The sequence below is a fragment of the Pituophis catenifer genome, unplaced genomic scaffold (genome assembly GCF_029215685.1).
Source record: "Pituophis catenifer annectens isolate HBS135680 unplaced genomic scaffold, rPitCat1.0.hap2 SCAF_1, whole genome shotgun sequence".
Taxonomy (NCBI): domain Eukaryota; kingdom Metazoa; phylum Chordata; class Lepidosauria; order Squamata; family Colubridae; genus Pituophis; species Pituophis catenifer.
This window is the reverse complement of record NW_027256881.1, coordinates 252,077,932-252,092,484: the sequence shown is the minus strand read 5'-3', so window position 1 is coordinate 252,092,484 and position 14,553 is coordinate 252,077,932. Positions and strand designations below refer to the sequence as shown.

General features: G+C 45.7%; 1 protein-coding gene across 1 annotated transcript in view; it reads left to right on the top strand.

The window, feature by feature from the left end:
- Window positions 1-14,553, top strand: part of PDE3B (phosphodiesterase 3B) — a 53,119-nt gene that overhangs the window by 15,009 nt on the left and 23,557 nt on the right. The window contains exons 2-3 of the mRNA XM_070957452.1: window positions 9,752-9,802; window positions 12,900-13,148. Coding sequence (XP_070813553.1) covers window positions 9,752-9,802; window positions 12,900-13,148 — 300 coding nt within the window. The remainder of the gene's footprint in view (window positions 1-9,751; window positions 9,803-12,899; window positions 13,149-14,553) is intronic.

Here is a 14,553-nt window from a genome sequence, read left to right as displayed (position 1 = left end):
GAACAAAGTTTCACTCAAGATCTCATGAAATGAAGCAGCATGACCAATTCTGAAATGGCTGGGATTGTAGTTCTGCTGCAGTAGCATATTTTGTTTTGTTTTTGTTATGTCTTACCTACTAATATTATCATCACCTCCTAAGCATATCAACCTGTTCTTTACATCTATAAAACATCTATTATTTGGAATATGGTTTCCTTTTAGTCATTTATCTTCTGTCATGGAAGATAGATAGCATTTTATTAACCCTTTCATTGGTCCTCTAGGCAGGACAATCGTGTGTCTTTTGAAATTATTCTCATTTTTAACTTTCAGAAAGACAAAGACAAAGATCTCCAACATCCTTTAAAGTTGGTACTTTTCAAATCAGATGTTCTTCACATTTTACCAACTTTCAGTGGGGAAATAATTTAAAACTGCTCCACCATTTTCTTTATTTAAAGGCCAGCAATTTGGTACCCTCACATTCAAATGAGACCCATCCAGGGTGAAATGCTCCTGTTATGGATTAGGTAATGGACTAAAACTGGAAGACCCATGTTCAAATCTATCGCTAGCCATGGAAATTGGATGGGTGTCAATTCAGCCTATCTCATATGGTTGTTCTGATAAAGATAAAATAAAGGCAGATTCCTAGGTAAGCCACCATGAATTCCTGAAGAAACTGCTATAAATCAAATCAATAAATATCAAAGGGTACTAGTGATTATGATGTGATGTTATTTTATTTTGCAATAATAAAAAAGAGATGGGTCCAGGGGTGAAATGTAAAATTTGTTACTACCGGTTCTGTGGGCGTGGCTTGATGGTGGTGGTGGGTAATGTGACTGGGTGGGCGTGGCCAACTTTTTTTTTTTTTTAACTTTTCAAAGCATTTTTTCTAATGCTTTGAAAAGCCTCTGCCGATCAGGCAACTCAGCTGGGATCGTCAGAGAGGCTTTTTAAAAAATACCTCTCTGACAATCCCATCTTTGGCATCAAAGCTAGCAGGGTAACTTTGGGCCATTTACTCTCTCTCAGCCCAACCTACCTCACAGGGTTGTTGTGAGGAAAAGAGGAGGAGGAAGGGGTATTAGGTATGATTCAGTGCCTTGTGTAACTCATAAAGTAATAAAGAATAAATAAAAATCTAATAATAAAAATAATAAAGGAAGGCGTCAATCTGATCAAGTCTTAAAGCTACATTTATTTAAGTAACATCTTTAGTATTCTCATTTTTCACTGAATAAAAAACAAGAGTCATGAACTTAAATTAAGTAATAACTTCTCTGAGAATTACGTTTTGAGCACCACCTTGTGGAAACTTCTTTAACATTTGAAAAGAATATCTTTGCCTACATCCAGAATCACAGAATGAAGCTCAAAGATTCACTAGTTCAATTTCTAGCTGCTGCAGGAAATTCAGAATTGTAATACTCTAAAACATAGCAATCCAGCTTTTCATTGTCCCCACATCATCTTCCATTCTCTGATATTTTGTCTCATAAAATGTAAATTAGATCCTTTGTGGCTGTTTTAATGTGGTTTAAGACCTACAGTTCTCACCAAAAAAAAATCCTTCACAGTATATTTATTGAAGAAACTTATACAGCATCCCATCTAACACAGGCAGCAAACAAAATAAAAACATAATGCACTTGACGAATGCATCTTTATTTTATGTACATCGAGAGCGTATGCACCAAGACAAATTCCTTGTGTGTCCAATCACACTTGGCCAATAAAGAATTCTATTCTATTTTCCTGTGCGCTGCTCCCACTATCCATGCATGGGTTAATCCTTCAGTGCTTGGCAAACAACTGAGTGAAAACAAAAGGCTTTTGTTCCCCTTTCCGGCTCCCAAGCCACGCCTCTGGTCCCATGATCCCCCAGTCTTCACTCAGTTGCTGGCAAACACTGTAGTGATTTTTGGAGCTCCACAGATTCCTAAGGTATTGTTCTGTGGGGGTTTTTTCTTCATTATAAATTTAATTTCATAGGCTTTCTCCTTTCCTTTGAGCGCCTAGGAACTTACTTTATTTTTGAATAGCTCCCTTTCGCGTTTTTCTTCTGTTTCGCCGAAAGACTTTGTCAATAGGAGGGGGAGTGGAGCAGAGCACCCACACGCTCGCTCGCCAGCCCCCAGCCGTTCCAGCTGCCAGGGGCCTCAGCCGGCAGGGGCTTCAGAACATCGCTCCCACGCCGGAGCCCTCGATCAGCGGCGGCGCGCCCCTCAGCTGGCCGGCGGAGCCACCGGATCGATCTGCGCCTGCTCCAGCCGGCAAGGGGCTTCAAACTAAGCGCCCACGCCGGAGACCTAGTGCAGCGGCGGCGCACCCATCAGCTGGCCGGCGCAGCTACCGGAGCGATCTACGCCCGCTCCAGCCGGCAAGGGGGCCTTCAATTCAATCGCCCCACGCCGGAGCACTCGATCAAAGGCGGCGCGCTCATCAGCTGGCCGGCGGAGCCGGAAGCACCGGCCGCCCACGTGGCGAGGAGCCGAAGCCCTTTTCAAGGCTGAGCCTCGCGGAGCGGCACCACAGCAGGGGCGCGAGGCGGGACAGGCGCCGAAGAGAGAGACAAGCCTCACCCCCCCCCTCCTTAGGGGACTGCGCGGCGTCTGGCTGGACCCTCGGGCCGCCATTGTAAGCCCGCTGCCAAGTCTGCCACGTGGGGCAGCGCCATATTGGTGGACCTTCGGGCCGCCATTTTGGGCATCGTTTCCCAGCTTGCGCCTCCCTTCCCAATCAGGGAGCCAGCTGCAGACCTGCACCACCTCAACTCCTCCACTACCGTAAGGGGCGTCAATCAAGAGGCTTGGGCAGGGTCATTACCAGCATCCGCCAGCCGCATCAGCCATGTCTCGCTCCCCCCCATCGTCAGACATGGAACTGGAATTAAGCCCACCCCGTATAAGCGAAAGAAGGGGAAAGAAGAAGTCAAAAAAGCGGCATATGAGCTCGACTAGCAGAGCGGCCTCTGAAGGCTCCCTTCCTTTCCAAGATAGGGATGCCCGGAGGAGACACAACGCCCTAGAGCGACAGTGGGAGAGGGCGCACAAGGCGACTTCAGGATTCCCACCCAGGGATCCGGCACCTAGGGAGCTTACCCCCATCTCCCCAAGAGAGGCGGAGCGGGGTCTTACGTCTGTGACCGAAATCACAGCTACCCCCAGAACCCCGGAGGGGGGCGGGCAGTCCCGCACAACACCCCAAGTCGAGACAGCCCCAGGGCCCGGCCTGGAAGCTCCAACCTCCCCTCCAACAATCCAGCATCGCCAGGCCAGAGAGGCGAGTGCCACACCGTCAAGGGCAGACCCACAGGGTCAGGGCGGACTGGGTTTGGCACCCCCAGTAGACTTCCAGGCCATGTTCTCAGCGGCCCTGTCATCCTTCTTCACGGCAACCATGCAGCAGTCGGCCCAGGCGCCCGCTCAGGCAGCACCGGGCCAGCCACGGCCATTCCAGCCCCAGCCCCATCCCATCCCAGAACGAGGCCGGGACTCGTCATCAGATGAATCAGACCAAGCGGAGGAGGGGCCAGAGGAGATGGAGCTATCGGAGGATGAGGGCCTAGAACCGGATACCCCGGCCTTTACGGGCCTCTTCCGCCCGGCCCTATTCAAATCGCTCCTTCACAAGGCAAGGCTCACAACCAACCTTGGAGTACCAGGAGATGTCACAACGCCCTCCACGTCAACAGCAGGCCCTCACGACGCCCTTTTCAAGTCGTCAAAGCCGCAGAAGGATTACATCCCGTGCCCGCAGCTGTTTACAGACGTGATTCAGAACCCCTGGGTGCAGCCGGCCTCCCTGGCAACACCCAGCAACCTTGATAAGAAACTCTACTGTTCTGCCCCAGAGTTGGAGGACCTCCTGGTGCTCCCTTCAGTAGACCAGCCGGTGGCAGCTTTAGCCTCCAGCTCCTTGATCTCCACCGACCCGCTAGACACACTCAAGGCGGAGGAGAAGAGGATGGAATGGGCCTTCCGCAAGGCGCACCAGGCCGTTGGCTGGGCAATCAGATCCGCGACAGCCTCTTCCTTCTTCAATAGAGCCTCGCTCATTTGGCTCCGTCATCTGCAGGACAGACTCCCACCGGAGGACACTAGATTGCATCAAGATCTAAATAAGATAATAGCTGCCACCGAATACACGGCTGACAGCTCCCTGAATTCAGCCAAGTTCGCCTCAAGGGCGCTGGCCTCAACTCTTACGGCTAGGAGGCTATTCTGGCTTCGGCCTTGGAAAGCCGACTTCAAAGCCAAGTGGAAGTTGGCGGCTTCCCCATACAAAGCACCAGATCTGTTCGGGGCCCCGCTAGAACCACTACTGATTGAAGGGAAGGACAAGAGAAAGATCCTCCCGTCAACATACAGGCGCCAAGATCGCAGGTACTCGCCTTACCCGCCCCAGCAGCCCTTTCGAGCAGGCGCCGGACCCAGGGGGTCCGCCTCACATCGTCTCCATTTCCAGGGAGGAGACAGATTCAACGACAGACAACAGTTCCGAGACCGAGGGCGACACCAGCAGCCTAAACGCAACTTCCGTGGTGCCGGCCCTAAGCCCGCCAGAAGGGGTAAATGACTCCAGGGCCACAGGGCCCATAGGGGGGCGGCTCATTCTCTTCCATCAACAATGGGCCAATTCAACTTCGGACTCCTGGGTAAGGCGTACGACCTCTTCCGGACTGTCCATCGAATTCTCCGGCCAGCCGCCCCACCGGTTTGTCCGTTGTCCAACCCCTCGATCCTTGGAGCTTCAGGACCTAATGTCACAAGAGATCGCCCACCTCTTGGAGGTCAGGGCCATAGAACCAGTCCCGCACAACCTGCGAGGCTCAGGATTCTACTCGACCCTCTTCTTGGTTCCCAAGAACTCCGGGGGCTGGAGGGGCATACTGAACCTAAAGCGCCTAAACCTGTCTGTAAGATACCGCAGGTTCAAGATGCACTCCCTCAAGTCCATCCTAGCGGGAGTGAGACAGGGCGACTTCCTTCAGTCAGTCGACCTCCGGGAGGCTTATCTGCACGTGCCAATCCACCCGCATCACCGTCAGTACCTGAGATTCGAGTATGCGGGCCGGCACTACCAATATCGTGCAATGCCATTCGGACTCTCGTCGGCCCCCCGCACCTTTACCAAGCTGGTAGCGGTGGTGGCGGCCAAGCTCCGAGCCGCCCCAATCCGGGTGCTCTGCTATCTAGACGACATTCTGATCCTGTCATCCACACCCAGCCAGGCCTACAGAGACATGGAGTTGGTGATCAAGACCTTCCAGGATCACGGCTTCACCATAAACTTTGCAAAGAGCCAGCTCCTGCCCACTACCAGACTGTTGCACCTGGGGGCACTGATAGATTCGACCAGAGGCCAGGTATTTCTATCACCGGACAGAGTCCAAAGCATCCGAACCCTAGCTCTGCAGTGCCTGACGAGGAGGAGAGTTGCTCTGATCCACCTATCAACCCTCCTCGGGAAGATGGTATCCTGCTTCGGCATCGTACCGTGGGCACGCAGACACTCGAGACCCCTGCAGTGGCTCCTACTTCCTTTCCAGCGAACGGGAAGGGCCAACTCCAAGAAGGAGGTTCGCCTCACTCTACAGGTCCGCAGGTCCCTCAGGTGGTGGACATCACCGTCACTCCTCAAGGGATCCAGTTTCCTAGAACCAGACCGTCTGATACTTACCACCGACGCCAGTCTTCGGGGATGGGGAGCCCATCTCCACAACCTAGTCACACAAGGTCAGTGGTCGCAAGAAGAGCGTCAGCACAGCATCAACCTTCTAGAGCTGCGAGCGATCAGACTGGCACTTCGCAACTTCCAGACGACGGTGCAGGGGCATCACGTCCTAATCCTGACCGACAACATCTCGGCCAAGGCTCACGTCAACAGAGAGGGGGGCACGAAGTCCCGTACCCTGATGAAAGAGTCCGCGGAGCTGTTCAGCTGGGCAGAGAGACACCTGCTCTCGATCAGAGCAGATCATATTTCCGGGGCAACCAACGTGAGGGCGGACTGGCTCAGCCGCGAAACAATAGATCAAGCGGAATGGCAGCTCCACCCTCACCTGTTTCAAGAACTCTCTTCACGCTTCGGAAATCCGGTTGTAGATCTCTTCGCAACCCCGACCAACGCTCAGCTTCCCCGCTTCGTGTCACGCTACCCGACGCCACAAGCGGAGGACCACGATGCTCTGCGCTGCAAGTGGCCCGAAGGTCTCCTGTACGCATTTCCACCAGTCCCACTGCTCCCGCGACTCATTCGGAAGCTACTGGCAGAAAAAGCCGACCTACTCCTAGTAGCCCCGAACTGGCCCCGGAGGCCCTGGTTCGCCGACCTAGTAGCACTGTCCGTGGAACAGCCATGGCTGATCCCACCACAGCAGATCGTTCTGTGCCAAGGAGCAGTCACACACCCAGAGCCCCAGTGGCTCCAGTTAGCCGTCTGGCACTTGAACGGGTCATCCTGAAGAAGGACAGCCTACCAGACGAGGTGGTTGCTACTATCCAGGCGGCCAGACGACCAGCTACGACCCGCATCTACGAGTCGTCATGGCAGGCGTTCTGTCGTTGGAGTGCCCAACAGCACATCGACCCCACGTCAGCTGACATTCGGGACATTCTGCGTTTCTTACAAGCCGGCCTAGACAAGGGCCTGGCCCCCGCAACCCTACGGAGACAGACAGCGGCGTTGTCAACAGTCATTGCGTGCTCTCCGTACCAATCCCTCGCGCACCACCCGCGCATCAAGGGGTTTCTGCATGGGGCCACCAACCTGCGGCCCCCCACAGTTCACCGCTACCCATCATGGGACCTACCTCTGGTGTTGAGGGCACTGACCGGGCCCCCCTTCGAACCCCTAGATTCGACACCGCTTAAGTACCTATCGTTTAAGGTGACCTTCCTGCTAGCGATCACCTCAGCGAGGAGAGTCTCAGAGCTAGCGGCCTTGTCAGTCCGCAAGGATTTGTGCATTTTCCATGACTCCATGGTGACTCTTCGCCTGGATCCTGCCTTTATCCCGAAGGTCAACTCGTGGTTCCACCGAGCTCAGGAGCTCATCCTGCCGGATTTCTGCCCTTCACCTCGTGACCCCAGAGAAAAGAGGTGGCACACCCTGGACGTGCGACGTGCCATCCACCTCTACATCCAACGGACCGCTCCCTTCCGCCGGACGGAGGGACTCCTGGTCTCCTTCAACCCAAAGTCCATGGGTCAGAAGATATCAGCAGCCACAGTTAGCAGATGGATCAAGGCTTGCATCGCCCTGGCATATGACTTGAACGCCAAGCCGACCCCCGGCAAGATCCTACCGCACTCGACTCGCAGTGCGGCCACCACGGCGGCCTGGGCCACCCAAGCCTCGGTCGTGGACATCTGCAGAGCTGCAACGTGGTCATCCCTCACACCGTTCATCCGCCACTACAGGATCGATGCCTACAACTCGGCTGAGGCATCCTTTGGCCGCAGAATCCTGCAAAAAGTACTGACAGAGGATGAATCTGGGGGCAGTCAGCCCCCCACCCAGGAAGTTTAAGCTTGGGTATATCCCATGCATGGATAGTGGGAGCAGCGCACAGGAAAATGGACGTTGTCTTACCTGAACATCCCTTTTCTGGGCGCTGCGTACACTATCCATATCCCGCCCGTTAGGGCTGCCTGCCACTGTTATGGCTGAGACTAATCTCTTTCCTTACGTTAATTTGAGTTAATAAAATTGAGTTGTTTATGTTACCATAGTGTGGTTTCTTGTCCGCTGCGCCTTCGTTCAGACTGGGGGATCATGGGACCAGAGGCGTGGCTTGGGAGCCGGAAAGGGGAACAAAAGCCTTTTGTTTTCACTCAGTTGTTTGCCAAGCACTGAAGGATTAACCCATGCATGGATAGTGTACGCAGCGCCCAGAAAAGGGACGTTCAGGTAAGACAACGTCCATTCTATTCTATTCTATTCTATTCTATTCTATTCTATTCTATTCTATTCTATTCTATTCTATTCTATTCTATTCTATTCTACTCTACTCTACTCTACTCTACTCTACTCTACTCCTATTCTATTCTATTCTATTCTATTCTATTCTATTCCATTCCATTCCATTCCATTCCATTCCATTCCATTCCATTCCATTCCATTCCATTCCAAACGAACCTTTAAAAAAATAAAGGCTGAGGCCCAAATGCAATTGCATTCATCCTATGCCAGGTCCATCAATATCCTTTCCCTAGTGCCTCAGGAAAAGCTTTTTGCTTTCCTACAGGCCCAACAGGGTCAGGGCTTCTTCTTAAGGCAGGTGCTATAACATACACCACAGTAGATGACATTGTTTCACTGAGGGGACCTGGAACATGTCCACTTGTCCAGATCTAGTGGGAAGATGATTATCAAATCACTTCTTAATTTTTTCTTCTCCAAGCAAAAGTTATCTGTTTCTAATTTCTCTTTATTTGATTGATCTCTAGGCCCCTTATCAACTTAGTCTCCCTTCTCTGCATACATTCTAATTTCTCAGCATGTTTTTTAAACGGCAGTGCCCAGGATATCAGCAACTAATATTCCAGGTGCTATTGACTAAAGCAGGACCATTATTTCTTATAACCTAACAGTTGTATCTGATGGTCTGCTTGCACAATCTGACTAAGGCCTTACTTGCCACTAATGAGAGAGCCACTGTGGGCCTTGGATTGGATTGCATCCATGTGACCTCTCCCTTATCATGGACCCTATCACTATCCATGGTTAATGCTGAGGGAGATGATACATGAGAAGACACATCTAGAGCACAGGTGTCAAACTTGCAGCTTCATATTGCTGTCACGTGATGTTTTGCAACGTTTTTTCCCTTCGCGGAACTGAGGTGGGTGTGGCCTGCACGTGACGCACTGGCCGCCAGTTTGACACCCCTGATCTGGAGTGTTATTGGGGGTCAGCAAGAGATGAGTTTGATTAAACATGGGCTATAAGATAAAATCAAGAGAACTGATGGCAGAAGAATAATAGTTTCTAATGTTTTCTTATTTACAGCTATTAGAAAGACTTAAAGTAAACAAAAGAGTTTATGGTTGTGAATATTGCAAGACCGAGTTTGAAATTTAATTATGTATAAATGATGAACACGTGATTGCTAAAAGACATAAACTTCTATTGAAATTTGAAAAATGAGAACTTGGGAATGAATAATAAAGTGAAAACTATCTATGCAAATAAAGTTCATCTGCCTATCCCATTCTCTCTAAATGTGAAATGGAAAACAATATTTTGGTGGTGTGAATCCTGTTAAATTTCTATACTATTAATAGCTTGGATTAAACGGTCATATGTGGTTTTTTTACACTTTTAATTTTGAATGTGTTACTCTTGTAACGTGTTTTTTATGGTTTTAATGGCTTTTATTTTCAATTATTTTGATTATTGTTGTTATCTTATCTTTTTTGTATTCTTTTTTATATTTTCCTGTTTTGACCTGCCCAGAGTCATATATGGGCAGCTATATAAATTGAACAAATAAATAGTTTTTAATGAATATATTGAAAAATATTTACAGAGAAAGAAATCTGTAATTAGTTAACTAATTAACTATTTTCCAGGAACCTCCTTATATTCACTTTTTATTTATTGAAGTGAAGTACAGCAGCTAAATGCAGGAAATATAGATAATTTATAGAAGAATTTTTTTATTTGTAATTCATGATTTGAAGAGTTGAACGTTACCAAATATGCACAATTTGCTTATAACTTCCTGTTTGTTTGTTTGTTTGTTTTTGTTTTACAGATGATTCTTTGGGACTGGGATTTAAAGCAATGGTATAAACCTCATCATCAGGTCAGTACATGTAAAATATAAAAAGAATTCTAACAGGAAAAAATAGCAAATTGATATTTGCCCTGTAAATAAAAATGTGCATCAAATAATGTAGATTCTTTCTCAGAAAATCGGGGGAAATTTTATATAGAGAGTCAGTCATTCCCTTTTGTCATGAATAGTTTGAAGCACAGGCAAGTTCACCAAAACTTCCATAACACATATTCTACCTATATATATATTCATAAGATATTCATCCGGCCTCCTCTTAAAATTGAAATTGATGTCATACTTCATACCTAGGGCCCATTAGAAAGACCACCAAACCTCTAGAACTCAGCAATCATTAGGAATTGTTACAGCTTTATTTAGCTTCTCCATTATATTTTCTGATAGACTTGGGCACTGACTGACTACACACTCACAATTGACATATTCATTGGGCCTAAGATAATCAGCTTTGATTCCCCAGGGTGCAAATTTTACAACCCTCAAAACATCATCCTTCTACTTGACCTGACAAATATGGAACAGCCCTATGGAATAACCTACTCCTGAGAACTGAGTGGTCCCTCCCCTGTTGTTTTTCCAGAAGCCAGGATATTTCTTCCTCCGTGGCTCTTCTACTTCTGTTTTGTACATGGGAAATTTCCCTCTCCCCAATACTTTGACACCGGTGTATTCACATGAGTTCCTTAGAACTGGAACATTCTTAGAACTGGCTAAATTAATTTATAATTGTGAAGTTGATGCTTCCACTGAGATATCTCCATTTCGGGCCAGATACATAACAAGCACCCTTACCTACTGCTGGCTGGACATGTATCTGGCTCTTTTATATTCCTCCTATTTTTTCCCCAGAAAAAAATTTGAAGCCTTTCAGCACCCTCTTGTGGATCAAGTGAATTGTTCTTAGATTGCATACAAGTACACTCTTAAGCATCCTTATCAGGAAAGCCAGCCATGTTAGATGCTTTTACTTTTCCTGATGTTGAGAAAAGGGATGAGTATTACGAAAAGTTAGATACAAGGCCATAGAGAGCAAGGGTGAAAAGGATATGAAACCCCCTCAAAGAGAAGGGGAAGAAGAAAAGCAGAAGGACATAATGAAGTTGGCAAGTAGCAGTAGTTCTCTTGAGAGAAGTCAATACAACTGCCTCTTCTTGCCTTGAAGAAAGTGAGAAAACATCCAATGACTGAGAAAGATGAGAGGAAAAAACTTAGGGTTAAAACCTTGGAGCAGGGGTTAAATCCAGCAGGATCTGACAGGTTCTGGAGAACCAGTAGCGGAAATTTTGAGTAGTTCAGAGAACCGGCAAATACCACCTCTGGCTGGCCCCAGAGCGGGGTGGGAATGGAGATTTTGCAATATCCTTCCCCTGGAGTGGGGTGGGAATGGAGATTTTGTAGTATCCTTCCCCTGCCACGCCCATCAAGCCACACCCACCAAGCCATGCCCACAGAACCAGTAGTAAAAAATTTAGATTTTAACCACTGCCTTGGAGCATAGATAAATTCAACCCACCACCACTCACCACCCTAGTTTTGGTTGCTTTCAGTTGTGGAATTTCATTTGTATATTGTTTTATTGTAGTCTGCTATAAGTAACTAATCTCATTTGGTTCTCTCTATGAGCTTTCCAGGACAGTGTCTGGAAAGTCAACATTTCCTGTATTATCTAAAGGGAAAACAGACATTAGAATCCAATGAAGTAGCATTATATATGGGCAAAATGAAGCAAGAATGAGATTTGTTGATTTTTTGTAATTAAGAATAATTTTAGAATAATTCTGAAAAAAATGGGTTTCTGCCTCAGGAAATTTAATGCAGAATAACCGATACACTTCAGTATTACTTGTATTATGTTCATATTATGTAGCAACAAATGCTTGCCTCTGTATCTTGAAAACTGTTTCATTTTTTAATGTTTAAAAATCATTTCACTTAGATTGCCACACCCTTCCAGTTAAATATGGTAATCCTTGAGTTACGTAACAGTTCACTTAGCGACCATTTGAAGTTATGACATAACCAACCCACGTACTTACAACATAGTCCTGAAGTTATGAATGTTGCAGCACCAGGGCAGTCAATCACACGAATGACCACAGAGGCACTGCAACATTCACCCTGCCCCCTTCCACTGGGTCTCAACAGGCACTGGGCATGTGGAGACTCACTTACCTTGTGATGATCTACTGAGCTGTTAGTTCCCTTGCCTGCTTTGGTGCATTTGCGGAAAACAGAGACCTAAAGTAATGCTGTATCAGTAGTGTGAGATCTTGTGCTAGTGATCTTACATGATCTTCCACTACAGTAATTTAGGCCTCTGTTCTCTGCAAACTGAGGCCTGCACCAGATCCACGGCAAAAGCCTTTTTCCATGGATCTTGTGCAGGTCTCTGTCTGCCAAGAACACTGGCCTAAACTACTGCAGTGTAGTGTGAGATCAGTGTGCGAGATCTTGCACTAGACTACTTTAGGCCTCTGTTCTCAGCAAACCAAGGCCTGCACCACATCCAGCCCAAGAGCATTTGCAAGTCAATGAGACTTTGGGGCAGCGAAATCATCTTGCTTCAAGCCTCCCATTGGCTTGCAAATGCTTTTTATGCTGAGACTGGAAGCTTCTGTGGGCCGTAATCTCATGCGAGTTTGGCGAATGCTTGGGTGAAAGCAGGGAGTGATCATATTTGTTTTACATGATTCACTCCAACATATCCTCAGGTTACGAATGTAATTGGCAGGCCCCATTACATTCATAACTCGAGGACTACCTGTACAATTGAAAATAAAGATTTAAATACATCTGGCAATATTGTGCCAGAAATTTATACTATTCTCACTTTGATTTAAAAAGCCTAGAAATGATACTGTTTTATTTATGCAGATCTGCAAATATTTCCCCAAATTGTAAATAAGTAGCAAAACTTCAATTATTTTTGTATTATCTTAATATTACAGTATATTTCCACAATATTTACTTGTTAAAATATATTATGCATCACATTGTTGTATGTACCTTTACAGAATATCTGAGACATATTTCTTATTTCTATAAAAAAAAATTGTACAAGATAAAAACTATTATTAATAACCAATATTATTTTTCTCTATTATAGAATGCATGCAGTGGAATTGAAGTTGATCTATCTGTACTAAATCAGACTCGCAGCATAGTGTCTGATCTTCTGTCTGATCCAGTCCTTCCTCCACATGTGATTTCTTCTCTTCAAAGCATCAATAACTCACTAAGTGCTTTCTCAGGTTCATGCAGGCCAAAGATTAACCTGTTTACTCCCTTTCCGGGGTTTTATTCCTGTCCAGAAATGGAAGACTCACCTGAAAGAGGAGACTGTAAGCTGCACAAGGTTAAAATATTACCATTGTAATCAATATGTAGCATGTACATAACATATTTAAATATCTTCCAATGTAATAAAGTACTTGGTGCTTAAAATGTTCCTGAATTTCTCCTCTTCTCCTCCATTAATTTTCACATTATTTCAGTAGAATTTAATCAATAATGAGGAAAGGAATTCCAGCAGCAAATTGTTTACTTACACTACTCATCACTTACCTTGTTAACACCTTTTTCCTTTAAAAAATGGAGACTGTCACTAGACATTAGTGACCTGATATTAAAAGAGACTAGATTGACATCCTGGAAGAAGAAGAAATATTGGGAGAAAATATTACGAAAAACTGTAAATAGGCTACTTGAGCATGAACTCTGGATTTTAATAAATACAAAAGTTTGACAGGAGAAGCTAATAGGAAAAGGAGCTAATTTTATGTGCTTTAAAAGCTATACTGAAAGCACAATTGTGAACAATTTCAATAATGAAAAAAATGACTGCAGAAGAAGCCAAAGTGGCTGTACAAAAAAATAAAAGGATGATCTAAATGAAAAAAATGGCAGGTCATGAAAGAAAAAGCAGGTCATGAGGACCCGGATTCTGGGGGCAATAAGCTGACTTTGTATAAAAAATAACACCGCTTAGGGGGGGCCGAAAGCCCTACTAAGCAGGTATATACAAAAGTATGAAGGCTATTGTTTAACGCATTGTAAGCCGCCCTGAGTCTCCGGAGATGGGCGGCATATAAATCGAATTAATCAATCAATCAATCAAATAAATAAATAAATAAATAAATAAATAAATAAATAAATAAATAAATAAATAAATAAATGTAAATTGGTCACTTTAGAATTTCAGAAGGATGAAGGTCAGAATGAGGTAGTCAAAGAATGTTTAAAAAAACAGCAATATAAACTTCTTCAGGAAATAAACAGAAGATAAAATAAACCTATTGCTTAATGAAAATAGCAAAATGCTTATAGGTAATGAAAAGCAGAATTGCTTAATTCTACCTAGAGCACTGATGTTGTTACCTAGTTTGGGTAAGAAAGCAAGCAAACTCACAGAGCACCAAGGATCCCTCATGTCAACCCCAAGCTACAAATATTCACCTTTGTTAGAATTGCTGAACTCCTATTATTTGCAGTCAAACCGAAAAATTTCCACTCTTACTAAAGTCTTAGTTTAAAGTTCAACTTCCTAAGAAATGAACTTTCTGCTACCATATCAGGCTTTCCAATCACTGTTGGAGACAGTGTTGTCTCAAGTACAATATTAATATATTTGTATAAATGCAATCCTCTGTGGTGCTTATGGCAGAAAAATAAATGGATAAAGAGAACTGATAATGTGGTAGTCAAACTTTTTAAAGATAAAATTGTTTACAGTTTAATTACTTTAGCTATTATATATCTAG